General features: G+C 45.0%; 1 protein-coding gene across 1 annotated transcript in view; it reads left to right on the forward strand.

Annotated features, from left to right (window-relative positions):
- Positions 1-27,108, forward strand: part of LOC129382702 (uncharacterized) — a 674,466-nt gene that overhangs the window by 484,741 nt on the left and 162,617 nt on the right. Inside the window, exon 8 of the mRNA XM_055066819.2 lies at positions 19,664-19,783. Within this exon, the coding sequence (XP_054922794.1) occupies positions 19,664-19,783 (120 nt within the window). The remainder of the gene's footprint in view (positions 1-19,663; positions 19,784-27,108) is intronic.

Here is a 27,108-nt window from a genome sequence, read left to right on the forward strand (position 1 = left end):
CCTAAGCACAGACCTACCTGGCTTGTTCACAAAAATATTCCGAAACTCATGGAGGAGACTCTGCAACTCATTTTTCAGGTTAGCTACCGGCTACGCTTTAGAACCACATTGTTAATTATTTAATCACTTCATCAGTGGCTTCTCTGTTGGTCGCTGACCCTAGTCCTGGAAACTCCAATGAGGTCTGCTCGCGTACGTTTCGTAACATTCTCACAACTGCTTCCCGTTTTTTATATGAATTGAGCAGAATGAGTTCGTAAATTTGTTGTACATTCCGCTTCCCAGCGAGACTTACGACGTAGTTCGTGTCCGATAGTTCTTGAACAAGGGCTGGACCTTGCCATTCTACCTCAAATTTGTTTTTCCGTGATGTCCGTAGAATCATCATTTTATCGCCCACCGCAAATCGACGGGTCCTGGCTGTGAGATCGTAATAAACATTCCCTATTCGATGGGCCTTAGACATTGCGTCGCTTGAGAATTCCTGTGCTCTTGTCATACGTTCGAGTAGTTTAACGAAGTAATCTACCATGATTGCGTCGTCGCCCCTGCCTTCCCGCGATTCTCGGATCATGCGCAGTCGACGCCGCAGCGAGAGGCCGTACACTACCTTTGCAGGCAAAAACCCGGTTGCGTCGTGCGGCGCGGTTCTTAGCGCAAACATTGTTGCTGGTAGACAAAGCTCCCTGCCATTCTTCTATTCGACGCACAGCGCCCTTAGGACACACTTGGTCACCCAGTGGAGCTTCTCGACGGAATTTTATTTAGGGTGGTACACATAATTGTGGATTAGCTTCATCCTACACACCTTTCTAAAAATGTCGTAGTTAAAGCAATAGTATAAACAGAGCCCTGATTTTAGTGGATTTGAGCGGGACATCCGACTGGGCACGAAGATCGAAAGAAGCGTGTTGACTATTCCCACAGCTGAGCTGAGCTGTTCGATAGGGACTTCTTCTGGGAACTTTGTGTCGGGACAGATCGCGGTCAAAATATGACGGGATCCTGAAATTGTTGCCGGTAGTGGGCCCACTTGTCGAACATGAGCCGACGAAAGGGCTCCGTAATAAAGGGTACGAGCTTCATTGGCGCTCTCAATATGTTCCCTGGCTTACGTATACGATATCATGTGTCACCTGTCCGTAACAAATGTTCTACGTCTTGGAAACATCCCGGCCAGTAGTACTCATGTATTAGGAAGTCTTTAGTCTTCTTCAAGGTAGTGATAAGCAATTGCCTTCGTGCCCATTTTTTAATGCAATGGAAAGTTTACCGGTCAGATTGTCTAATCATGAAGTGGTAACGCGGAAAACGCTAAGGAAATTTTTTTATAAGAACTTTTCGAACTGAATACAAATATAGTCGTTCACTGGAAGCATGCTCAAAGCGGTGATAGGTGAGCGCCATAGCGATTATACGCCGTCATTAGTGGGAACCGAGAAGAAAGGGAGCTAACCGAGGGGCCCGATTTTAATTAGTCATATACGAAGGTTGCGAAGGTTGTGGGATCGTTCCCCACTTGCAGCAAGTTGTTTTTTCATTCATTTTCATTTCCATTAATTTATCGTTTCCTTATTTGATTTATTTAGCACAAGTAATTTCCCTGTATTCTCCTTCGTGTCAGTGTTTGTTGACTTCTTATGATATCACTAATAAAAATCGGGCCCCTCGGTCAACCGCCTTTCTTCTCGTTTATTACATAACGAAGGTCTCGAATCCGGCAACATTGATGCCTTCAGGTACCACGTGTGGGTTTATTGGCCTGTTGCTTTCGCCCAGAAAGATCACGTTCTTGATACGCCTTCGGTAGAAAGGATGTTCCACATCCGCCGCTAAGATCTGTGAGTGGTGGCGCTAGCTAACACTAATAGTTTCCTACTTGGAAACATAAATACCCAAGAAAGTGGATGGGGAAACGGCGCCGCGGTAGCTGAATTGGTAAAGCATCGCACGCCAAATGCGAAGGTTGTGGGATCGTTCCGCACTTGCGGCAAGTTGTTCTATCATCCACTTTCATTTCCAATAATTTATTTCATTTATTAGGCACAAGTTATTTCCCCCATATTGTCCTTCGTGTCAGTGTTTGTTGGCTTCTTATGATGTCACTCGTGGGAGAGAGACAGAAAGTGCGGGCCTATATGGGAGAAAGTATTACTTTGTTCATCGACTCGATATTTGTGCGATTCATGTGTTCGGAAATGTTAATGTATTTCTACGATAATAGCTGCGTGTTTTCGTGGTATCCGGTGCAAATAGTTTGTATTTAACCAGTCAAAACGAAACCAATCGGATCGAACACGAAACGGCGCTTTTACACGGGATACGCAGTTGAGCGTGTTGCCATACCCATGTGGGCGCTTTGATTTCCGAAACCTAGAATAAAGCGCAATTGTCTAATAATATAGCAATTGCAATTTTAAGCAATAATGATGTAGTACTTAATAAAAGCCGACTTACGTACAGTAATTTGTTAGACTACATCCGAAGTAGCAAGATTTCACCACCAGGCCTCGCCACTTACCGGTTTATAGGAAGTATTTTGCAAATTTAAAATTATAGTTCCTATTTACCTCGCGAACCACGTGCATGATTCGATCACTATACATCATGGCCATTTCATTTATATCAACGTCTCGCAAGACACTCTGGTCAGTTGTCAGTCCCTTTAACACGTAAGTGTCGTGACCACGGGCGCTATCACGTAAAACTATTTCAAACTTTTCTATTCCAATTCTGCAATCAGCTCTATACGATTGCTTAAAAACTTTTTTTGATCCACCCACACTTCGCCTGTCTGTCACGCGACGTCACGAAAACCGCGATAGCTCCCGATCTGATACGACGTGCACACACTGATTATGCATGACTTGACCGAACAAAAGAAAAATAGTTATTTCTTATTCGACGCCTTTTCCCCATTAGCCTTCGGCTATTGTTCAAGACTTTTCGGGCTGCACCCACTTCACCTGCCTGTCACGCGACGTCACAAAACTGCAAAAACTTACTGCGTCAAATTGACGTGTACGCGGTAAAGATGCATTAATATGCCGAACAAAACTGAATTGTCTTCTGAATAGCCACCGGCTGTCCCGTTCCGAAGGAATAAAAGATGTCTGCCACTGATCGCTCCGGCACTGGCTACTCGCACTTGCCGGAGACCATAGCTTTATTTGCTTGTAATAAAGCTTTTTGCGTGGCCGTGTAACGTTTTCGAGCACTTTCTGCACGTTTACGGCCTCGTTCTGGCAACTCTTCTTTGCTGAGGATCCCTTTTAGTGTCATTCTTAAGCTTCCGTTGCATGCCGCCAAGATAGTAGACGAGCCGCCGCAAGCTATGTAAGGGAAAGCGGGCCAATCGCAGACGCCAGCACCACCCTCTTCATCCGGTTATCGATTTTCAGTGCAGTGGCTCGGCCTGGCTCGGCCCCATCGAATCCCTCTCCACTTGTGCGTGCTCCTCACCTCTTGAGAGTCCATTAGAGAAGACAAGCCGCTAAGTGTAGGCAATGTTATACGTTTTTCAAGCAAACAGAAGTGACATATGAACGAGGAGAGCGTTTGATTGGTCTGCTGAGACAACCCTGCGGGTGACCGCCGGATGCTTGCGTAGGCGGTTACGCAAATTTGACGTCAGGAGATTGGAATAAAAACATATTGGAATAGTTTTACATTATAGGGCCCCACGAGTTTCCATGAGCCAAGCGCAACAGATCCTGTCGATATGTATGAACAATAATCAGCTGATCAAACATGATTGATCTTTGTCAAGGTACTTTGAGTACATAACGCTGTCTCTCTAGAAAAATTTAGCATTGTTCCTTACGATACCTTCGCGCACGGTACCTCAAATGTTTTTCAGGCTAGGATCCTCTTTTTTCTGAGGCTATCAGTGTTTCTGTGAGCCCGTAGATGCTTCTAAAAATTTTTCGGACGTGGGCGCGACCAACAACTCGGCCAAGTGTTCCACTGTTTTGGCGTAGGGTGTTTTCTCCAAAGCCTCCCGCTTATGCATCTCAAGTCACGTGGTCCCTCGGCTCCGCGTTCGCGGAGCTCCATCTCTCGCTGTGACATGCCATTTACAGCACCATCCTTTATCGCCGAGGCGCTGCAGTTCTCGGCGCGCTGCGCATGTGCTTTATTTTGGCCGCATGAACCCGTCAATTTCTGAACTGCAACCTTTGTAGCTAGCACCCAACCTTTTGGCCTAATTAGCGCCTGCACACTAGCGCCACCAACTAAGAGCGCTGTATCACGTAGAAGCTGGCCTGACCAGTCATAGAAGGTGTGCGTGTATTGCGGAAGAATCGTCGGCGACGCTTCCGTCTCAAGAATACCGAAAGGACCTTCAATGGACACCCTTGAGAGTGATAAGTATACACTACCAGGTTCCACAGCTTGTTTGATCCACGTGCATTCACCCGTGAACACCCTATGTTTGACATAATAGGACTGCACTCCTTCCGTAGTAGCCACAGAATCGCGCAGAACGCGACGAAGTTGTCACTTGAAGACTACGTCGCACATTTATGGTTTTAGTAACTTCATGTTGTCATCATTACTGAGGATAAACGGAAAAAGGTCGCCGTTAAGGCTAAGCAGCGATTTCGACGGCAAATTAGTAGACAGCCATTAGAAACAGGGAGAATCGTTTTAGCTACCGTATAATCTACCAAACATTCGCATACTAACTAAATTAACAAGCACGGTGCCACGCTATCACAGGTAAACACGAACACATCTCGCTCGATGACCGCGAGGACTAACTGTAAGCACGCCGTAGTGAAAAATCGGGGCAGGAACAGCTAAGAAATTGACCTGCATGGGTTATTTCGCAGCAACATGAACTAAACGTCGACACCACAACGCATACGAAGCTACGGTCTCTCCGTGATCTTAGTCCACATTTCAGCTCGCTTTGAAGATCAAGCCCGCACGGAAGCCAGCGCGTGCGCGCACAAAGTCCACGCCGCAGATAGCTTGCAAGGTACGGCACCTGCGCGAGCGCGCAGTAAACAGCAGCCGCCGATACCGAACTCCCCCCTCCTCCTCTCGGCCGGCCCCTGTGCGTCGCGCGCGACAGAAGAGGGCGCACTACCCCAATGGCTTTAGTGTGGGGCGCGCTTCCCCTTCCAACCTCGCCCACTCGAGATTGCGCTGCGATCGTCGGCTGACTGTCGCTACGTTTATTAGCAAATACAGCATATGGCGCGCGGCGACGATGTTCTCATGTTTCGACTTTATACGGAACGTCCTGGGGACAGCGAATTCGGTGACATCAGAAGTGCCCTTGAATTGTCCATATGTTGGCAATAAAAAAACATGACTTTAGTTTGAACAATTCCCTGCAATGTGCCCTGTTTCGTCGCAATTGTAGAATGAGATCCGTTTCCCCGCCCCCAAATGCCTTTTTTTGTTCCACCTCTGTCTCGCAAGTATTATTTTCGCAGCGATTCTCCTTCTGCGTCTTCTCCTTCCTTTTGGCTGGCATGCATCTGGAACTTATGGTGAGGGGCTGGCTTTCTCTCGTCTTTTGTTCAGCGAGCCCAACACGTCACCTACTGTTCTGCCAGCTCGGTGACCCTGTATGCTGTTGCCTTGCCTATCTTGCACCCAACAGTGTACCTTGCGGGTGACCGTTCACAAAACTGTTCTAAAGAGAAACATTACAAAACTTTGTCATGATCCCCAAACACTCTTTCTTCCTTAAGCCGCTGTTGCATGATGGACATCGGGTCGTGGATAAATTTGGCGTAAGACTTGTTCCTGGCCTTTCCAGTTTCATGAAATTTGCGACCCAATGCTTCTTCTGACAACTTGTATTTCTTTGTCAGACTGGACTTGGCATGGACTTGACACGGTCGTAATCCTCCTCTTCTTCTTTAGTCATGAGGGCTATTACCTCCGCTGCTTCGCCTGGTAACAGTGTGAGTACGCGCTATGGCCACGGCTCACGGCAAAACTCACGCTTTTCGCAGGTTCTCCCAAAGTTCACTAAATACAAACCGATGTATTTCGAAGCTTGGACGGCCACATAAGATCTGTCAATTTGGACAATGCCTGTTCTGCACTGGGTTCCTTAGCGACACGACGTTCTGCCCGAGCGCGTTCCATCTCTGTGTCGAGCCGCTTCATCTCAAGTATGATTTAAAGCCCTCGTTCTTGCCTTGCCCGTTCATGCTGTTGCCTGTCAAATTCTCTCTGGCGCTCTTGTTCATGTATTTAGGTGTTCGTGTGTGTATACCCCACTCTCTTAATATAAACAATAAAAAAGTTGGAGTTGCGCCCGAAAGGCGAAGCATCCTTTGCGATAGCAAATTACTGGACAGCTATACGAAGTAAAGATAGGAGTTGTATCAGCCGTATAAACTTGTAAACATAGGCATATTAACTAAATTACCAACCCTGGTGTCATGCGCGAACATGCAAATATGAACACATCTCACTCGGGGACCGCGGCCGCCCGGGCCGTCCGCTGAGCCGCGATCACCGGCTTTCCCTCGCACGCTTTCACTCGCACACATAGCGTACGGTGCACAGCGATGATTTTATCGACATTGGACTGGATACAGTCACGATATAACACGACAAGCAGCAGCCAGCCACGCAGCACAACAGCTCCGACAGAACGACTTCCTCATCTCTCTTCACCTAATACTCCGCAGCGCGCAAAATAAAGCTCAATCAAGCTATAACCGCAAAACAAACCGAAATGTGCTGAATGTGCGTGCCATTATTCCCCCCCCCCCCCCTTTTTTAAACGCATACGCTCGATGCTCCGGAAGTAGGGAAACAAGGAGAGGGTAATTAGCCTGCACAGTAGGGCTTCATCCTAGCCACGTGCACAATGTCCGGTTGTATCGGCCACCTGGTTGCAGCAGGAGCATCGCCTTGTGCATTCTGGAACAACGTTGTAGTAGACGTCACTCAGCGTTAAAGGACCAGGTAAGATCCGCAATAACGACTGAGAGGGAGAAGTTTCTCCGACCTCCCACGTTGGCGGACGAGACTCCAGATGCATACTTTGTCTCTGGGACAGTAAGCAACTTCTCTGTTGAGGATGTTCTACCTGTGAGTATCGTAGAGTTGTTTCAGCAAATGCACAGTCGAGCTAGATAACGAGCTTCCTCGGCACGCTGAGCATACTGGGCAGCATTGACTGGGGTAGACGTGAAGATGTCGAGAAGCATTATGTGTAATATCGTGGTATCGTCACGGCCGTGAAGCAAACGGAAAAGAGCAAATCCTGCAGCTTCTTTGACGGTGGTATTATAGGCAAAGATTACGAAAGAAAGAACGCTGTCCCAGTTCTTGTGATCCACATCGACATACAGCGAAAGCATGTCAGCCATGTTGAGCTTTTCCGTTAGGCCGTTTGTCTGTGGATGATACGCAGTCGCCCGATGGTAAACAGTGCCGCTAACGGTCATCACTTCGTCCAGGATTTAGGCTGTGAAGGCGGTTCTTTTATCGGTAAAATCACTGCTGGAGCACCATAGCGGAGGACGATAGCACGGATGAATAAATTGGCGGCATCGCTAGCAGTGCCTCGTTGAACTCTTGTTCCACAGTAACGAGTGAGATAGTCTGTCGCAACTGATATTCATTGGTTGCCAGCCGAAGATTTCGGAAATGATCCCACCAAGTCCATTCCGACTTCTTGGAAGGGGGCCAGGGGTGGTTCGACAGGTTGTAACAGCCAGCTGGTTTGGTGAGCGGTGTCTTGCACCGCGGGCAGTCGCGTCATGTTTTAACCTTTTGCTTGACGACACGGGACGGTTTAGGTCTGTAGTACTTGTGGTGGATACGTGCCAGAGTGCGCGTGAACCCCAAATCTCCAGAAGACGGTTCGTCGTGACAAGCATAAAGTATTTCTTCTCATATCGCAGATTGCACCACCAGAAGACCGGTTGGAAAGCTGGAGTCAAAGCTTTGCTTGTACATGATGTTGTTGCGGAGAAAAAGGAACGACGAAATTATACGTCTGAATGAACGCGGTGGTTGCGTAAGTTGGCCCTCAAAATTGCCGATGAGTGGGCGAAGCTTCAGGTCATGACGCTGTTGCTGCGCCAAGTCAGACGCGGTAACGGCGCAGAGGAGACTTTTGTCTTTAGTTCAGGCGGAGTCCTTTCTACAGGTGCACAGGACGCACAGTGAGCATTTGTGTGGTTGCGTCCCGACTTATAGACAACCGTAATGTCGAGCGCTCGAGCGATGTGGCCTGAGGGGCCTTTGAGACCGGCAAGCAAGCACAACGAATGGTGGTCACTGACTACTCTGAAAGTTCAGCCTTACAAATAGGGTCGGAACTTGGCCAAGGCTCACACGACAACGACACATTCTTTTTCTGCTGTCAAGTAGGTCGATTCGGCCGATGACAAGGTACGACGAACGTAGGCGATCACTCTTTAAGGACCTTCTTGCCGTTGCACAAGGACGGCTCCGAGGCCGACATTGCTGGCGTCTGTGTGCATTTCAGTGTCATCATTTTCGTCGAAATGACCTAGGATTGGAGGGGTCTGAAGTCGTTGTTGTGGCTCACAGAAAGCGCAATGTTGCTCTGGGTGCCAAGCAAAAGCAACACTATCCCTTGTGAGATAATGGAAGAGCTCAGCTATATTGGAAAAGTTTTGTACATGGGAGTTCACAACTCCTGGGAAGAACTCGCGGAAGCGCACCTCATCAACCAGATCGAGAGACTCAAGCTCACAACCACAGGCCGAGCAGTCCTCCGACGCACAGGATATGTAACCAACATAGAACACGATGGCGAACGTAAAGAAAAGATCACATCGAAGCTGCGAGAATGTTTACAAGTTCTTCAGATCCCTCGGAACATGCATCCAGAACACCATCGAGGCAGACGGCTCGCCAGGGTAAACGCCATCAGACACAAGCACCGTAACGACCCGCAGGCTCGCTACGTGGACGCAGCCAAGTGTCCTGGCCGAAACGCCTTCGCCATCAGCGTCACAGACTACGGGGGGACGACACTGGCGTTGGCGACAATTCTCGCCAAACGCGCGGACACAGCTGAGGAGGCCGCTATAGCACTCGCCACCCATACAAGCGAGGATGCCATAGTGGTCTTCACCGACTCTCAAACAGCGGCACGCAACTACATGAAAGGCAGGGTCTCCACCAAAGCGATCAACTTACTGAAACGTGGCGATACTCCTCCCCCCTACACCTGCATCATGTGGGTTCCGGGACACGAGGGACTCGAGGGGAATGAAGCGGCACACACCGCGGCCCGCGAAAGCGTCAACCGGGCTTCCCCGCACGGTATTCGAGAAAGGTCCCACCCACACAAATCAGCGGAGGAAACGGAAACAATACCGTTAACTTACCAAGCACTACTACAACACTATCGGCTTGGACGCAGGGTGTACCCTCCACCACATCCCAAACTAACAAGAAACGAAGGCACCGACTACAGGCGACTCCAGAGCAATACATTTACCCACGGAATCTTGCTGCATCACTTCCACCCGACGCTATACAGCTACACCTGTCCACACTGCAACGTGCCTGACACCCTGGCGCACCTCCTCCTGCAATGCAAGAACACCCGAGAAAGCATGACAGCGACACAACTAATAGCAGCAGACGCAGATCCAAACCACCTCGCTGAAACGTGGGAGGCTGCGATCTCCAAGCCGGACCTGGTCGACCAGCGCGAACTAGTCGCTCGGGCCCGGAGGGCGATCCAAGCCAGAGGGTTCCTGGAATAAGGGACCCTCCCACCTCGACTGACAAGTCACGACTTCAAATAAAGGTTTAATTCTCTCTCTCTGTACGAAAAGACAGTAGTACGCGCAAAGACCTATAACGTGGCGAACATCGCGTTTGATCGCAGGTGTCGGGAAGGCGGCAACTGCTCCCGTTTTCTGAGGATCCGGGCGAATGCCATCGCGGCTGACGACATGACCAAGAAATTTCAGCTCCTCATAATCAAAGTGGTATTTTTCGAGCTCGAGTGACGGGTTAGCCGCTCTGAGCGCATCATGTACTGCACGAAGAGGTTGAAGATTCTGCTCTAAAGGCTCTTATAAAGCGACGACGTCGTCCAAACAAACAAGACACGTTTGCCACCTAAGACTGGAAAAAACAGTGTCCAGTCTCAGGTGCTGAGCACAGGCCAAAAGGAAGAACCTTGAATTGGAAGATACCACCAGGACTAATAAATACCGTCTTTTCCCGATCAACGTCATCGACCTGGATTTGGCAATAACCCCTACGCCGATCCATGGATGATAAATATCTGGAATGTTGAAGTCGGGGAGTGGTCGATATGAGGAAGTGGATATACGTCTCTCTTTGGGACATTGCTGAGTTTCGGATAACCATCGGACAAACGCAGTGTGCCGTCGTTTTTTTTGAGTAGCACCACTGATGATGCCCATGGGATTGTAGATGGCAGAATGATGTCGTAAGCAAGCATTTCTTTGATTGCTCACAAATGGCGTCTTGTTCTTTGTAAGACACACGGTAGGTATGCTGTTGGTTGCGTCTTTCGGCGGGTTCGGTTATAGTTTTGTTCTTCGCAACGGGTGTCTGCTTGATTTTTGACATCATGGCAAAGCAGTCGCTGAAGGAAAGCAATAGAAAGCGAAGACTATCTTGCTGTCAAGAGGATAATTCGGAATTAACATCGAGTTGAATTATAGACGGCCTCTCGTCGTGCGGGACGGAGAAAAGTTCCGCGAGTGAAAGGCTGGTACTGGCGTCGCTGATTTCTTCGAAGGGACAAGCTTGCCCCGTGTAGTGCTGGTATTCCCCAATAAAGTTCATGATTATGATCTCAGCAGGCTTCTTGGCCAGGTCAAAAAGGGCGTCGACAACACATACTTGACGAGAGATGAGGATGGACGCATTCGTTTCTACAACTCCAAGGGCAGTTCGGTCGTGGTCGCTCACTGCGATAACCGATACACTGGAATGGGGCGGTAGGATCACGGAGTCGTCAGAGACTTGCAACGATACATTGTGCGATTTGTAGCCCTGCGAGCTTGCGTTATGTAAAAATGTGACCAGCAGCTCTCGAAGATTTATAATGGCCCCATACTTCATAATAAATTCCATCCCTACCATAAGCTGCTTGGAGCGTTCCTACAGCCCGACGAAAGGTCCGATTAAGGCAGAGCCGCAGATATGCACCCGGACAGTGCACCTCCTAACTGGCATCATGAGATGATCACCTGCAGTACGTAGCTGGGGACTGTTCCATAGTGTAGTCACCTATCCGAGAGTAGCCACCGATTGACCACTCATAACAGAGTAGTCGGTGCCGGTATCGACGAGGGCGGTGGCCTGGTAGTTGTCGACAGTTGTAGTAGTATCGGCGCAACGTCCTGTGTCGGTATCCGAAGCTGGCATGGCAGAAAAGCTGTTGTCGTTAATTTGTTGCGTCGTAGGATGTTTGTCAGGACAATCAGCAGGGGCCCCACTCTCGAACGACGCTGTCCGCAGTTTTTCTCTCCTGGGCGTGGACTCGTGGATCTGGTGTAAACAGTAGTGAACGTAGGGTAACGGCTAGGCGAAATGACACGCTGAGGTGATGGTGAACGTGATTAGCGTCGCAGTGCGGGAGAACATGGTGGTTGAGAGGCCAGGCACTGCTCATTCTCGCGTAGGGGCTAACAATTGCTTGGTCGAATGGTCTTAGGGTGAAATCCCTCAAAACCAATCTTCCGATAAGGGCACTGACGATACAGATGGGCCGTTTCGCCGCAGTGGTAGCAAAGTGGCATATTATTCGAGGCGCGCCACGCGTCTGACATCCTTGTGGTCTGTCGTGGGCCTAGGCACTACTCCGTATTTATGTCTCTAGCACGAATTTCACGTGGCGGAGCTGAAACAGTGAAGACAAGCGTCGCCACGTAGATTGTTGAGGACTCCGTAAGGCTTCGGCATATGCCAGGACTGGGGCTCCAGCTCTCGTTCTTGTCCTTGGGTAAGGCTCCTCATTTCGTCACGAATGATCTCACCACGCGTAGTAACAGTCGCCTGACTAGTAGCTTTGCGAACTCACGCACAACGCTTCTCACAAGCGGTCGCGATGCTGCTGAATCACGTCCGCGGGCGAAACTAGACACGGCGGCGACAGCGCTTTGGCGGAAAGTACTGTTGGGAGCATTGATGCAGTGCTCGCTCCCCTCCACTATGAACTCATCGACGGCAGCAGGAGGGCTGTGCATGCGTGCAGCGAATAGTTGCACCTTCATCCTTCGCATTAGGAGGCGAACTTTCTTGGTCTCGGTAATACCTAGATCAGCACGTCGGATCAAGCGGGACAAGTCCTCTACAAACATGACCATGCTTTCATTTCATTTCATTTCATTTATTATACCCTCAAGACGACAAGGTATTACACAGGCGAGTGGGGTAAAAAAAAGTTAAAGAACAAAGAAGGCTGCAAGTGACATTTGGCTTTTGAAACAGACTCTGCTTAACCTGCTCGACCGTTTACTTCCTTTCCGCGCTGCTGTTTGTTTCGGGGAACAGTCGCCGGCATTCTTGCCAGCTAGTTATGGAGCCCTCATGAGTCCTCGTCAAACGGAGTCCTCGTCGTATAGTGTGTTCAGTGCTCAGCAATTCAAACACTATACTTGAACTGCATAGCAGTCGGTGCTTTTTCTGCCATTGGAGGGCAGCACAAGCACTTACCGTGCGTCAAAGACTATCTCCGCCTTTATCGCATACGACAATTAATCAGCTTGCCGTCTCAAACGACGACAACCACGGGTTTATGTATCGCATTTCAATCCTTGAACTCCGTACATGGTTTCCATAAGATGTGTCCGTGTTCTCTACGCGATGTTTGTAAATGCAAAGTACCTTTTTGCGCAATCTGGCCCGTTGATCACTTTCGCACGTGCCGTCCCTCCATATATTGGTTTGTGTTACGTTCAGGTATTAGAATTACACGATAGCAATTTCCTTTTTTTTTCAGCTGGTACCGTGCGGCGGAGCATCGTATAGCAATTACAATGATTTGTATGGTAGTACCAAAACAATTGGAGGAACGCATAACAAGCCAGGCAATCTTCGGAGCAAAATGAATTCTTATTTCACAGGGCGTATTGCATAGATTTTCGCGAGTTGAACGTTGTTCGTAGAAGAAAAATAGTGCTTCATTGAAATGCCAACCACCGTAGTTGTTTGTAAAATGCACTAGCGAACGACTAAGCTGTGCCCGCCTGAAACCAAAACCGGAAGTTAGGATCACTTGTCTTTGACTGTTGCTTAGCGCGCTACATTAATTTACCCTTCTGGGCTGTATTGTAACGTCGACCCCGAGTTTCTTGTTTATTTCTTGACACAGCTTACATGACAATGCATCTTGTTGCTTCCTACTATTAGTTGAGCATACAAATAATGCATACAACATTTGTAGTTTGACCGTGGTAAGTCTATGTGGCGCCACATCCAGTCAAGCTCTAGTGTAGGTTGTCGGCCTGTTTTACCATTTATTTTTATGCATTAGGGTCCATGTGTTTATTTACTTTACGTGCTATTGTCCACGATCAACAATGATTGCATAATTTGTGGTGAATTTAACATTGGTGTGGTAGCGTAGGCTTTAATAAAAAGCCTATCAGAAGCCTTCATGAGACATGACGTCAATGTAAATATTTTATTCTCCTATCCTTGCAAACTACATATAGTGTTACGCTGCACCTGGATGGGACCGTGCCCGCAAGAGAGATGAAGTGGTAGACTCTCTGCTGGAACTGCGACCTGTGTACCAACCTGCGCATTTACCAGTATTATGTCACTTGTAAATACTTGTACTTACATTGCTGCCTTGCGCTTCCACTTCGTAACATTGTTAATGACCGGGCATGGCAAAATCTGTTGAACTCTTCAATGTTATACATGTTCACCATAGATAGTCGGCCATGCGCGATGTCGTAGTGTGTCCGGGGCATCAATAACCACGACATTTTTATGGCCCGCACTGCTTTGGCAATTAGCAGCGCATGGACGTTCAAGAACGGTTCTATTTTATGAGAAGAGTCATTATTCAGATATCTCGTGAATCATCGTTTTATGTGACTTTACCTTTACAGCTGAAAGTTATGATGACATTGTACTTTCATAGATACAGAGGCGGCAATTAAAATCCTTGACCAAGATAGATTATACAGTAAACATATATCTGGAAAAAGCGAAGAGCCTTCCGTAATTACGGAAACACGTTGAGTAACAAAGAGCGATGATTACGAAAAACTTACACAATAAAACACACAAAAAGTGGGCTTCATAACTGTCATGGGAAAAATTAAAAGGATGGCACAAAATAGAACAAAATCTCACAAACAATTTTCTTCGCAGCTCCAAACTAACTGGATAATTCTAAGAAATTGTGCAACTATTAGGTCACGCAGCAAAACGAACTATTGCTACTCTAAGGCTGAATTTAGCTGACAATTAGTTACTGATGATAATTAAAAGTGCCACAGCTTTAATATCTGCTTCACGTTGTTTGTTCGTGTGCTAGCAGCCGGAGTACTCGATATATTTAAGAAAATGAAGGTCTGTAGCTAAAGGTGTACACATATGTTGGCGCATTCGGGTTGCTAAGTGACAACAATGAGCGATCTGACAGGGTATCAGATGGCATTCTATCGTATGTTGTATTCTTGTTCCAAGCAGATAGTTCAGTATGCTTTGTTTTTTTCAAGAAATTACTACAGAATATTTCTTTGCCTGTGATAAATTCCTAAAGAAAAACCCAACACACCCTCTTTTTACAAGGGGGCTGCAGAAAGTTTTGTACAGCATTGTTGGCCTATTAAACTGAGCAGTGTCTGTATTAAAATTATAAATCTTATGTACACACTATCACGAGTATGAAACGGCTAGCACAAAGCAGTTACCTCAGCATGCCAGGATGAGTTTAGTAGGGCTCTTCTATGGTGCACGCAGCAATGTTGATTAATAATGTCATTTCGAATAATTTATTATTATTATTCGCAGAAATTATTTCCCAGCGGCTTGTACAATGTAATTGCTAGAGCGCATCACTTAGTCTAAGCACATTATATAGTAGGCTACGGATGTCAACCTGCTACGTAATGCATATGACCTCCCCAGTGGTGAAGTGGAAAGACATAGATTTTTTTTTATTTCCTCTCCTGCCTTTTGCTTTTTACCTCTGACTACATTTAGGTTGCTTCAGCTCCGTGTCTTATAGACCAGCTGCCAATCGTCAGCCTACCAAAGCGCGACAGCAAATCATACTTCCTCAAGTGCATGCTCTTTGTAGTGTAGCGTTGTGGGCGATGCAACATGACGAGGAGTATCGGTTGGGAGGAACATTCGCAGATGCATGTGGAGCAATACGAACACATTATGAATTGTAGAGATGGCACACTCCGGTCGTAAAGTTGGAAGACACAATTACTTGGTCCTCTTGTCTCTTTCCTGCCTTTCAAATGTTACTGCTAGCTTCACATGCATAGTGTTGCCTATTGAAAGATAAACTGAAGTACTGAAGAGGGTACTGGTCATCCTATTAGAGAAGCTAGAGGTGGTCTTAAGGTGCTGCGATATTCCGTTTTATTTCGCCGTGAGAGTGCTCCAGAGGCATGAATTTCGACTGGCAATCTGTAGAGGTGCAGTTCAAAACTAGGATAGGCTTGTTTTTCTCGTTCCGTTTACAATTTTGAAGAACTTCTAGACAAACACTTCACAATTACATCGGGGAACGTCCGAAAACAAGGGTAGTGGCATAATAAAATATGTCGCTTTAGAAATAAAACCTAGTCGGCATTTCGGCAAAAGACATTGTAGAAAAGGGTGCAATTTCAAGGAATCTCTATTACCAATAGGTGTATTACTTTGCTTAAACACCCTTTTTTATGGATGTGTTGGGAAGAGTAAGAGAAACGAGAACCCATGAGTGTGCGATTTCCCTTGCTGTGTGGACACTTTGAAGAAGAGATATTTCGACACATTTCGTCATGAGTTTTTTCACGCAGTTGGAAATGTGGTCGCTCTTCATGTGCTACATAAATAATATTGCTTAGCTATCTGTACGGTCACTACAGTATTACATTGGCGTTTTGTTGCTACGAAGACAAAAGAAAGGTTACGCCAATCACGTCAATATACATATTTTATGTGCCTAGGCATACATCGTTTGCAAAAAGTACGAGAGCAATCCACTCAATAAACTGCGATAAATAACTCCTTAGTTGCAAACAATATGGCACATGTTTATATTTGAAGTTGAACGGGATCGTCATATAAGTCTAGCTCCGTGTTCGAGCATTTCAAAACGGCCATAGAACCAGAAAAATTGGCCTGAAATTCTTTGTACAATATACTTTGATTACGTGCCCACGCCGCGGTGGCTTAGCGGTTCTGGCGTTGAGCTACTAAGCAAAACGTCGCAGAATCAAAACCCGGCCGCGGCGGCCGCATTTCATAGGGTTCGAATTGCAAGAACCCCATTGTCTCGTGCATTAAGGGCACATTGAAGTTGTCCTAATAGTTAAAATTAATCCGCTGTCGCCCCCTACAGCGTGCCTCATAATCAAATTGTGATTATGGCACGTAAAACCCGGAAATTAATTCCTTCATTCTGATTACGCCTATAGCATACGGAGCGCAGCTCGCAGTGCAACCCTTATGTGACGTGAATGAATTGTATGCCGCTATAAATACCAATTATATTATTGGTGTAAACCTTAAAAATGGCTGGGAAGGTATCTTGGCGAACGCTGCCTTTTACTTGATTGTAAAGCCGATAAATTACCCTCGACCTCGACTGCTTAGCCACCTTCACTTAAATACAGTGAAAATGATTAAGTCTAGAGCCACGTATAGAAACTTACAAATTGGGATGTCGGGATTTAAGGTATCAAAATCCTTTGTAAAATCTATAAATATATCTAGTGTGTATTGTTTAACTTCGGTACCACGCAAAAAAGGTTCTTTTTGTAGTAGCAAAGCAAACTCAGTGCATTACCCGTTATTGGCGTGCCTCATAATCAGAAAGTCGTTTTGGCACGTTAAACCCCATAATTTAATTTTACCCCTTATGATTTATCTCAAATTTTTCAGGATTTTTAAAATACCAAGAAAGTTTTTATTGACTTGCTGTCATTTCTCTAGCAGCATTTATGTCATCACCAATTCTTACTTTGGAAACATCCTCTGTACATTCATTAAAAAACGCCACCTCCTCTGGCTTGTAATTTTTAAAAATATAGAAGGATATCACTCATAAAAATAGAGTTTGCCCTTCTTACAAATATACTGTCTAGTTACCCAATCGTTCGAGCGTCAATTGTGCATAGTTTATTTAGAAATAAATTTATTAGCACAAATTTGACATATTCACAGAACCTTTTCTATGAAACCTGCTGTTATTTTCTAAGATTCAGATTACTGTGCATACAATTAATAACTTATGCACCGCAGGCTTTACAAGGCTCCTGAAGCACCGACGATGATTTCATATGGCTGTGCCATTTATTAGGTACCGAGAAGCGAAAATAGGTCAAAATGTGATTGGAAATTCTTTGCAATATATATGCACCAATAAAGGTTTCTATTATAAAGAATCGATTGAGAATGTAGCTGTCACGCATGCAGTGACGAACCACATGCTCCAAATTGAGACGAAACGTCATGTCCAAGTTATGAACTACTCTAAAAGCATCCGTACTTGTTTGCTCCAAATAATTGCAAGAAGGTTAATGTCACTCATCAAAGTCACATGCCTTAACGTAAGCTGAGTAGCTGGTTCTAGAGTTCTGCCAAGCATGCATACGATTTGAACGGGTGAGCGAAACACTGCAAAAATATTTAAAACAATAATATGAGAGGAACGCATGTTCAGCAGCCAACATTCTATGGCTCCATTTGATCGCAGACAGTAACATTGAGAGCTTAAATTTCAAGAACAGCCACTCCACTCCCTCAAGTCATCCTGTCATGTAAATGCAATGAGTATCCTTGTGGCGCAATTTCGCTAGCGCGAATATCGACATGAAGTTATATTTCAATAAACACGCAGAACAGCACATCATATGCAGGTCTCCCAACTATCATGCACCAAGATTTAAGAATATGGAGATGCCACGTAGTTTGACAAGACAAGGTAATCTTGTTTGCCGTAACTTGGAGGTACTACAATTATCTTTTTGGATCTAGCCTAATTACATAATCACTAATTTTTAAAGTAAATAAATAAATAAATAGCGCCAATGTGAAAATTGTACAGCAATATGAAAACTCGTTACAATATTTTGTTGCTCAATATGTGCTACATAGGCGTGTTTTTTCGAGCGTGAAAGAAGCCGGCCAATCCAGGCCCACAAGATTAGCTGCTCGAGGTGTGTTGCGTGTATTGGCGGGCTTCGTCGCTCGAAACAAGGCTCATCCAGCAAGAGAAAGCCGCTTTGGGTGTTCCTCAGTGTTTCTCATCGGGACTTTTCGTGTAATCATAATATTTGAGAAGTTAAATAATTAAGAATAATTATGTAATTAGGCGGAAGACAAGAAAGTCTCGGTATCTTCATGCGACGGCAAACAACATCACCTTAGTTCTGTCCAGCTACCTACAGCAGTTGTATGTTTTTAAATCTTGCTGCATGATAGTTGGGAAAGCGTACATAAAAGCAACAAATTTCAATGCATCCAATAGCTCTTCCATACTTCATGTCTGTATGAAGGTGCAACTGAGCTACCTCCAACCATTTGCTCTTGAGCGATGGGGCGTTTTTCACAGCTTTCGTTGATTTTGCTGTTTATAACTATAGAACCTTTAGATAGCCCTACTATTTAACGTTAGGCTCTTTATTGCTGCGCTTCATGGAGTGCTCACACATTACGACATCTAATAACCATAACTTGTTGCCCGAGGTGTTCGTTCGTTAAGACATCAGCTTTCCCTGCACTGGGCATATAGAGCGAGATTTGTGTACCAGTTATAAACTTCGCACTAAAAAAGGAACTAGAGAAGACGACTGCGAATATTTAAATTTTTTTCTTTGTGAAGAATATGCATATGTTCATGGTGTAAAAGTCAGAATAACAAGGCTATGTCTCCTCATTCTATTTGCTGTACTTGGGAAATGTTTTGTAAACTTCAGAGAAACGAAAAGTAAAAGTCATCAATTATACTCAATAATCCTTGGTCATCCCTGTAGTTAATCACGCTTTCAATGAACTGTCATCGCATTTCGTCCCATTTTCTATAACGTGCACAAGTCTGTTCACTCTACTATGGGATCGAAGCCGCCAGAAATCGTCGCTCAAGCAATGCGACGGGTCCTGAGCCAAGAAATTGTTTTGCATGCCAGAAGCGTCACTTCATTTCTAGTGAGAGAATTGCCTTGTGATTAGTGTGAAATAGGAAATTGCCAACCAGCGAATCAATCAAGCCTGAAACCCTACTACATCGTCTACAAAACCCCGCGGAAGTACTTGACGAAAGCTTTCATTAGAAAACTCGCGCACAAACGCATTTAAAATAAATAAGCGCATTCAAGTTAGCGCGAGAACAAATTTCGAATGGCTGTGTAGACTGTGTTTAAGTATTCAGCTGAGTATCGTGACACCAACGAGACCTCTTTTTCGCACCCTTGTTCAAAAACAGTCTTGCAAATTATGCGCAATAATGTTTCCGAACACTATTATTTTCCAGTTGTGTGACGCGAGCAGCTATCCGACTCACCTTCCGGTGGACGATGTTCTGAAAGTGGAAGCCCGGGCGAATAAAAAGGAAGTGCTTGTATACGACAGTGAGTCCACCTGGAAGACCAAGGTGCGTAATGGCGTGTGCGCAATACGGGAGTTGTTCGTGCACCGCGGTCAGTGGCACAGGAAGCATAGCAAATGACGAACGGCTATTTCACCCGCTGCGGTACTCCAAGCGCACTATTCTCTGCATGAGCTTATGTGCCGAAATAATTCTCAGAGCAAAATACTAGGCCGAGACCTTTGAGTGGCGCCCTGGGCGACGAAGCCAACCAGCAACTCTGGTGCGACGTAACGCGTTCGCTTGCTGCGCAAAGGCCGATCTGCCCTACATGAGTTCTTGAAATGTGACTCTGCAGGCTTGTGGGACACCATGCACAAAATGTGCAAGAACACTGTTGCTTGCGAAATCGAAAGCATTCGCCGTCGCTACCGCGCTTAATGCCAACTGATGCTGATGTCGTCATGTTAGGCATCAATCAGTGGTTATACTTACGTTTATGGCTTTCTTTTCTCATCATTGTTGTTGTCGCGGTGTATCAGAGTCACTTGTCGGTCATTTTCTGAAGATGAACCACAGCACGTGGCCTTCGGCTATCGTGTGTATGTGCAGTGACAAAGTATGTACGTGTCCAACGCAAGCTGCGTGTTTCGGTGGTCCTCCGTTCGCAAGGACATGTCACATTTGTAGCTACACAGTGCTTTAGGCATAGCACGAGAAACTATTCACGTCATTCTAAAGAAAGTATGTAGTTGGTTACTGCGGGGACCCCTTTAACACATACACTGCTTTAGCAGCATTGCAGCAGAACGTGGTATTCCGCTACAATGTGTACTGAGGGCAAAATTCTATATTAGTGATTGTTGAACCAGCAACTAAGGGGTCGGGCACCATTCTAGCCGAGCCACTTTGGAAACCAGGAAGAGTCTGTAAAGTAGAAATCGTGTGGCAAAGTGTCAGAACCCAAATTAGCCTAATATTTCGCGCGTGTTTTAGATACGGTGCTAAATGTCTACGCTTCTTGTAGAAAATTACATATGCGAGGAGAGCGTGTTATTAATTCATTGAAAATACAGAGTTCATTTGAGTACTATAAAAGTGGCTGAACTCGCATCGCAGTGCCGTTATCAACATTTATAGTGTTCAGCGTTCAGCGTTTCAAACGGCTAGTCCACATACGAACCCATATATGCAGGTATTAAAAGGTTTTTACTTTTTTTTCTTTGCTGTGCACATAAGGCAGGCTTAGTTTCACACCCCGAATTATTAATATTTAAAGCGATTCCCTCTCGTTTGTGTCTATTCAAGATGGGCTATCAAACACGCCCTCTGAAACCAAGCTTAAAGCTTTGGATGGGCGCACACAACACTGTAAAAATTAGGGTTGGCACAGACATTGGCACGCAGGCCGGTGCCCCCATCTGTCAGAACGCGCGCAACATGGGGCTTGGGGCGATGGGGTCTTCTCCAGGAGACCACCACATACGCATACACAGCAGCTATGTCCTGCCGGTCTTTGTTGCATACTATACGGCTCTAGAAATTTTCATAACCCATGCTATAAGTTTACATGATCGAAAGCATTAGATTTGTGAAGTTGTATTTGTGCAAGCAAGACAGGCTTGGGTGTAAACACCCTGAATAACTAATATTTACACTCAAGCCTGTCTGTAAATTTTTGTAAATCATTAGAGACATGTCTGTACCGGCCATTTGGAAAATCGCCAATGTAATTCCTGTTTTGAAATCAGGTGATAAGCAACTAATTTCCAACTGCAGGATTAACCATTAACATAATTCACAAACATGTCCATCAGTATTTCACTACTAATAATATATTGTCGCAGAATCAACACGGTTTCCGTTCGGGTTTTTCTACAACTACTCATTGAATTCACTCATGACATTGCTTCGGCTCTAAATAATCGAGGTCAGGTTGATGTCATATTCATAGATTATAGCAAAGTGTTTGATATGGGGGGGGGGGGGGGTGCCGCAAAAAACTTCTTTTTAGGCTCAGTAAAATTATTAACAATGACAAAATACTCGGCTGTATAGCTGATTGGCTACATTTAAGATCTCAGTATGTTACTTTTAATCACGTGCCGTCATCGTCGGCGACAGTCACTTCCGGGGTACCGCAGGGCTCAGTACTTGGGCCCCTGCTGTTCAATATGTAGATTGATGATGCCACACAGGTCATTAGGGACACATCAGTGAAAATGCGATTCTACGCTGACGACTGCCTGCTCTATATCAGAGTAACTAAAAGACGAGATCAAGAGGTTCTTAACTCTGTATTTTCGTCCTTTTGTGGTTGGAGCAACGCGTGACAAATGAGCATTAATTACCAAAATACTGTAGAAATGACTCTCACTCATAAAAAGCAGCCGTTCAGTTTTAGTTATAGTTGCAATGGGCACTACCTAAATTCCGTGAATACCTTCAAACATCTTAGAGTTACCTTCACTCAAAACTTAAAATGGCATCTTCATATTGAAATAATTTGCGCTAGGGCACTTAGGAAACTGGGATATTTAAAGCGAACCCTGAAGTGCTCCACCAAGGACTGCAAATTAACATCTTATAAATCCCTCGCCAGACCATTACTAGAGTACGCCTGAGTGGTATGGACACCATACACCACACTTGACATTAGTAAGCCTGAAGCCATACAAAAGAAAGCAATATGGTTCATTTTTCGCCGATATGACCGCAACTTTTCTCCCTCATCTCACGCATGAGCATTATCAATAGAACCCTTGGCTTATCGACGCACACTTGAACTTATCACTTTGCTATATAGGGTTGTACACGACCAAAGTTGCATTCATGGCCCGATTTCCTTCAGTCATACCACTGGGCGTGCCACGCGCCGTTCCCACCCACTTAATCTTGTTCCTTTCCACTTTTGTTTAAATTATTTAAGTATTCGTTTTTTCCAAGCACTGTTCAAATTTGGAACAACCTAGCTGGTTCCTTGCAGGAAAAACCTAATGAAGAGTTTTTGCAAGAATTGTCTAACCCCATTTTATAATTACGTTTCAAATTCATTGTGTGTTCTTTTGATCCAGTGTCTGGTGTATCCACTCCTGCTATGTCTCATGTATTGAGACAGCAGTATCTGTTTATAAATAAATAATGAAATAAGTAAGCCAAGCTGTAAGCCAAGTGCTGTAGTGGGTCGAAAACGGGTTGCCGCAAAGCATTCCACGGCAAAGCTTTCCGACCATTCATGCAAAGACACGAAAAGCTCAGCACGTACAGTACATCGATCTCTTGTACTGGGGAAACCGAACTGTTCCCCATTCCACTAAGAAGCGTATCTTGGAAGTGGTACCTGAAACACACCAGGGAATGGTCGTCATGAAAAGTATGGCAAGGTCGTTATTTTGGTGGTCAGGGATGGATGTGGAAATACAAAAGTGTGCTCGGCAGTGAGCAGAGTGTTTCCAGAACTCACCGTTGCCAGCAATGGCTGAACTAGTGCAATGGCCTGAGCCGAATGAGTGCTAGGAACGTATGCGCTTAGATTAAGCCGGACCATTTGAAGGAAAAATGCCCCTTATACTTGTTGATGCCAAGTCAAAGTGGCTTGAAGTTGTCACCGTGCCAAGTGCCATAGTTGAACAGACTGCAGAGCACTCGAGGGATATTTTCGCAAGGTTTGGTCTACCCAGCTGTATTGTAACGGACAATGGAACACCTTTTACGGGCTAAGATTTTCAGGAATTTATGCTGGAAAATGGCATTAGGCACCTGCGGACCGCTTCCTTTCACTCTGCATCTAATGGCTTAGCCGAGCGTGATGTTCGAACTGGAAGGAGGGTTCCATGAAAACCAGATGTCGCACTCACGCTGGATATTATTACAGGTTAATTACCTGAAAGGTGCACATTGTTTAAAAGTAGTAATTACTCTTTGTTGGCGGTGTCATGCCCACCATAGTTTATTGAAAAATTGAAGTTTTTGATGGCTCTGTTTACTTGCAAATTTCGTACCTTGTCTACTATTTTACTATTGCTTTCTGGAGATGTAGAATATTATCCTGGCTCTATGGCAAAAGGTGAAGCAGATTCACTTGCTTAGGTTATAGATGCTATCCGCCGGCTTGAAGAGAGTCAACCTTCCTTGATAGCTGATTTGAAGTCTGCAAGGAAGAAGCAAGTGGAAGATGACAACAAAATTAAAATTTTAAGTGACAAGATTGTGCCAGGAAAAAGAAATGGAGTTAAATTGCATATTTAAAGCTGGGACAGATTCCGACGCTGTACGCGTTGTGTCTGAGCAGGTGGTGGTTATTAAGGCACGCTGTGACGACTCCGAGAATACGCTGCGGGTTCGAATCTGCTTTTCTTCGGTTTAGAAGATAATGCTAGAGAAGACTGGACAAAGGCAGTGCATAAAATAATCGACTTCTGTGCGGATAAGCTTGGCATCAAAATAAATGAACAACAATTTGAGCGGATGCATCGGTTGGAAAGATATAGCGAGGACAAACGGAGATCCATCATAGCCAAGCTGATCGTCTTTAAGGACAAAGATCGCATTTTCTCTTCGGCACACAAACTGAAGGGAACGCCATATTCCGTTCGCGAAGATTTTTCACCGGAAACTCGACGTGCTAGACAAAAGCTAATTGAATTTGGGAAAACCCAGAATAAAGCTTTCAAGCTTTCAGTGGACAAGCTGCGTATTGATTCAAGAATTCATATCTACGCTGGCTCTGCAAGTGCAGTTGTCCCACTGAATAGATAGCTACGGTTCGGAGCATGCGCATAGAGTCACCAAGTACGAAAACTAACCCCGACCTCACCCTCGCTCCCACTGTCGTACGCCAACATACGAAGCATATTATCAAAGCGCGATCTCATCTCTTCCTTCCTTGAAGACAGTAAATCCGACATTATCGCTTTCACGGAGAGATGGCTGCATTCTGCAATAAATAATGATGACATCTTTCATCTTCAAACATGTATGACATATATAGGTGTGACCGCTCTCTTAAAAGAGGCGACGGTGTCTTGATTCATTTAAAGAAAACTATTACGTCATTTTCGGTCAACACTAATTCTGATCTCGAGATTGTTTGCGTGGCCTGCACAATCTCATCTTCTAGGATACTAATAGGTAATTGTTACCGTGCACCATATTCTAACAATTCTTTCATCAATGCTCTGCGCGACACAATTCCTTCTTGCTAACTCACAAACGCTTCCCGGCTAATTTAATTTATCTTCTTGAGGATTTCAATTATCCGCTAATGGATTGGACGAATTTATCATCTCCTTGTCTTTAGATTTCAATTTCTTTCGAGCTGTCACGAAACGCACACGTGGTGCCACTGTTCTAGATCTCATTCTTAGTACTGCACCTGCAACAATAGGTCACATACAATACTTGGATGGATGGTTTCAGCGACCACCATTTGCTTCAAATAACAATAACCACAAAGCCACCGGTTACGAGTGAAACGAGAAAGGAAATTCGTGATTGCAATAAGGGCAGTTATAAAACAATAATCTCAGAATTTTAAACTTTCTTCGAAAACACAATGTGCCCATCATTTTACTATAGATCCGTTGAAGAAAACTGGCTCATGTTTAAAATACACTGTGCGAATTAGTGGGCAACTATCTTCCACTAGTTAATATAAGGAACGATAAGTTGCGCCCTTAGTTTACTAAAAAGTTTCAGCGCATGAGAAACAAGAAAAAACACTTGAATAATATCGCTAAGCGAGACCGCACTTCAGCAGCATGGCAGAATTACAAAACGTACCTTAAATTGTACTGCTCAGCTTTAGGTGAACCTAAAGATAAATACTTTTCTAATGATCCTTCTGAGCTGTTTAGGAACAATCCTGTCAAGTTTCAGAAAATAATAAAGCCTAACAACGATTCCGGTTAATTGTCATTGCAAAGCAACAGCAATATTCCTATTCCAGTCATCGAATGTTCGGAGGTCTTTAATTCATTCTTCAGCTCTGTATTTACACAGGAGAACACTTAAAATAAACCTTTTGTTTCAGAATTAGGCTACGAATACGTGGAACCTATTCAAGTCACTTTGGAGGGTATCTCTTTTCTCATAAATAACCTTAAGGTGTCTTTTTCATGTGGCATAGATGGTATCAACTGAAATATTTTAACGAAAACGGTAGAAATATCAAGCGAAATTCTCTTTCACATATTCAGACAGTCAATTGCGACAGGCCACCTTCCCGCAGATTTGAAAATGGTGAAAGTTATACTTGGATTTAAAAATTGCAACAGGAACTCCTGTGAGAATTATCGTCCCATTTCGTATAATACTATAACTATAATATGGATAGAATTGAACAGGCTCTCAGGAACGGAGGAAGCCTAAAAGCAGTGAAGAAGAAACTAGGAATAGGCAAGAATCACATGTGTGCGTTAAGAGACAAAGCCGGCAATATCGTTACTAATATGGATGAGATAGTTCAAGTGGCTGAAGAGTTTTATAGAGATTTATACAGTACCAGTAACACCCACGACAATAAGGTGAGCGAGAATAGGCTAGAGGAACTTGAAATCCCACAAGTAACACCGGAAGAGGTAAAGAACGCCTTGGGAGCCATGCAAAGGGGGAAGGCAGCTGGGGAGGATCAGGTAACAGCAGATTTGTTGAAGGATGGTGGGAACACTGTCCTAGAAAGATTGGCCGCCCTATATACACAATGCCTCATGACCTCGAAGGTACCGGAATCTTGGAAGAACGCTTACATAATCCTAGTCCATAAGAAAGGGGACGCCAAAGACTTGAAAAATTGTAGACCGATCAGCTTACTGTCCGTTGCCTACAAAGTATTTACTAAGGTAATCGCAAATAGAATCAGGAATACCTTAGATTTCTGTCAACCAAAGGACCAGGCAGGATTCCGTAAAGGCTACTCAACAATAGACCATATTCACACTATCAATCAGGTGATAGAGAAATGTGCGGAATATAACCAACCCTTATATAAAGCCTTCATTCATTACGAAAAAGCATTTCATTGAGTCGAAACCTCAGCAGTCATGAAGGCACTACGGAATCAGGGTGTAGATGAGCCATATGTAAAGATACTGGAAGATATCTATAGCGGTTCCACAGCCACCGTAATCCTCCACAAAGAAAGCAACAAAATCCCAATGAAGAAAGGCGTCAGACAGGGAAATACGATATCTCGAATGCTATTCACAGCATGTTTACAGGTGGTATTCAGAGACCTGGAGTGGGAAGAATTGGGCATAAAAATTGATGGAGAATACCTTAGCAACTTGCGATTCGCTGATGATATTGCCTTGATTAGTAACTCAGGAGACCAATTGCAATGCATGCTGACTGACCTGGAGAGGCAAAGTAGAAGGGTGGGTCTGAAAATTAAT

This window comes from Dermacentor andersoni, chromosome 6 (assembly GCF_023375885.2).
Source record: "Dermacentor andersoni chromosome 6, qqDerAnde1_hic_scaffold, whole genome shotgun sequence".
NCBI lineage: Eukaryota > Metazoa > Arthropoda > Arachnida > Ixodida > Ixodidae > Dermacentor > Dermacentor andersoni.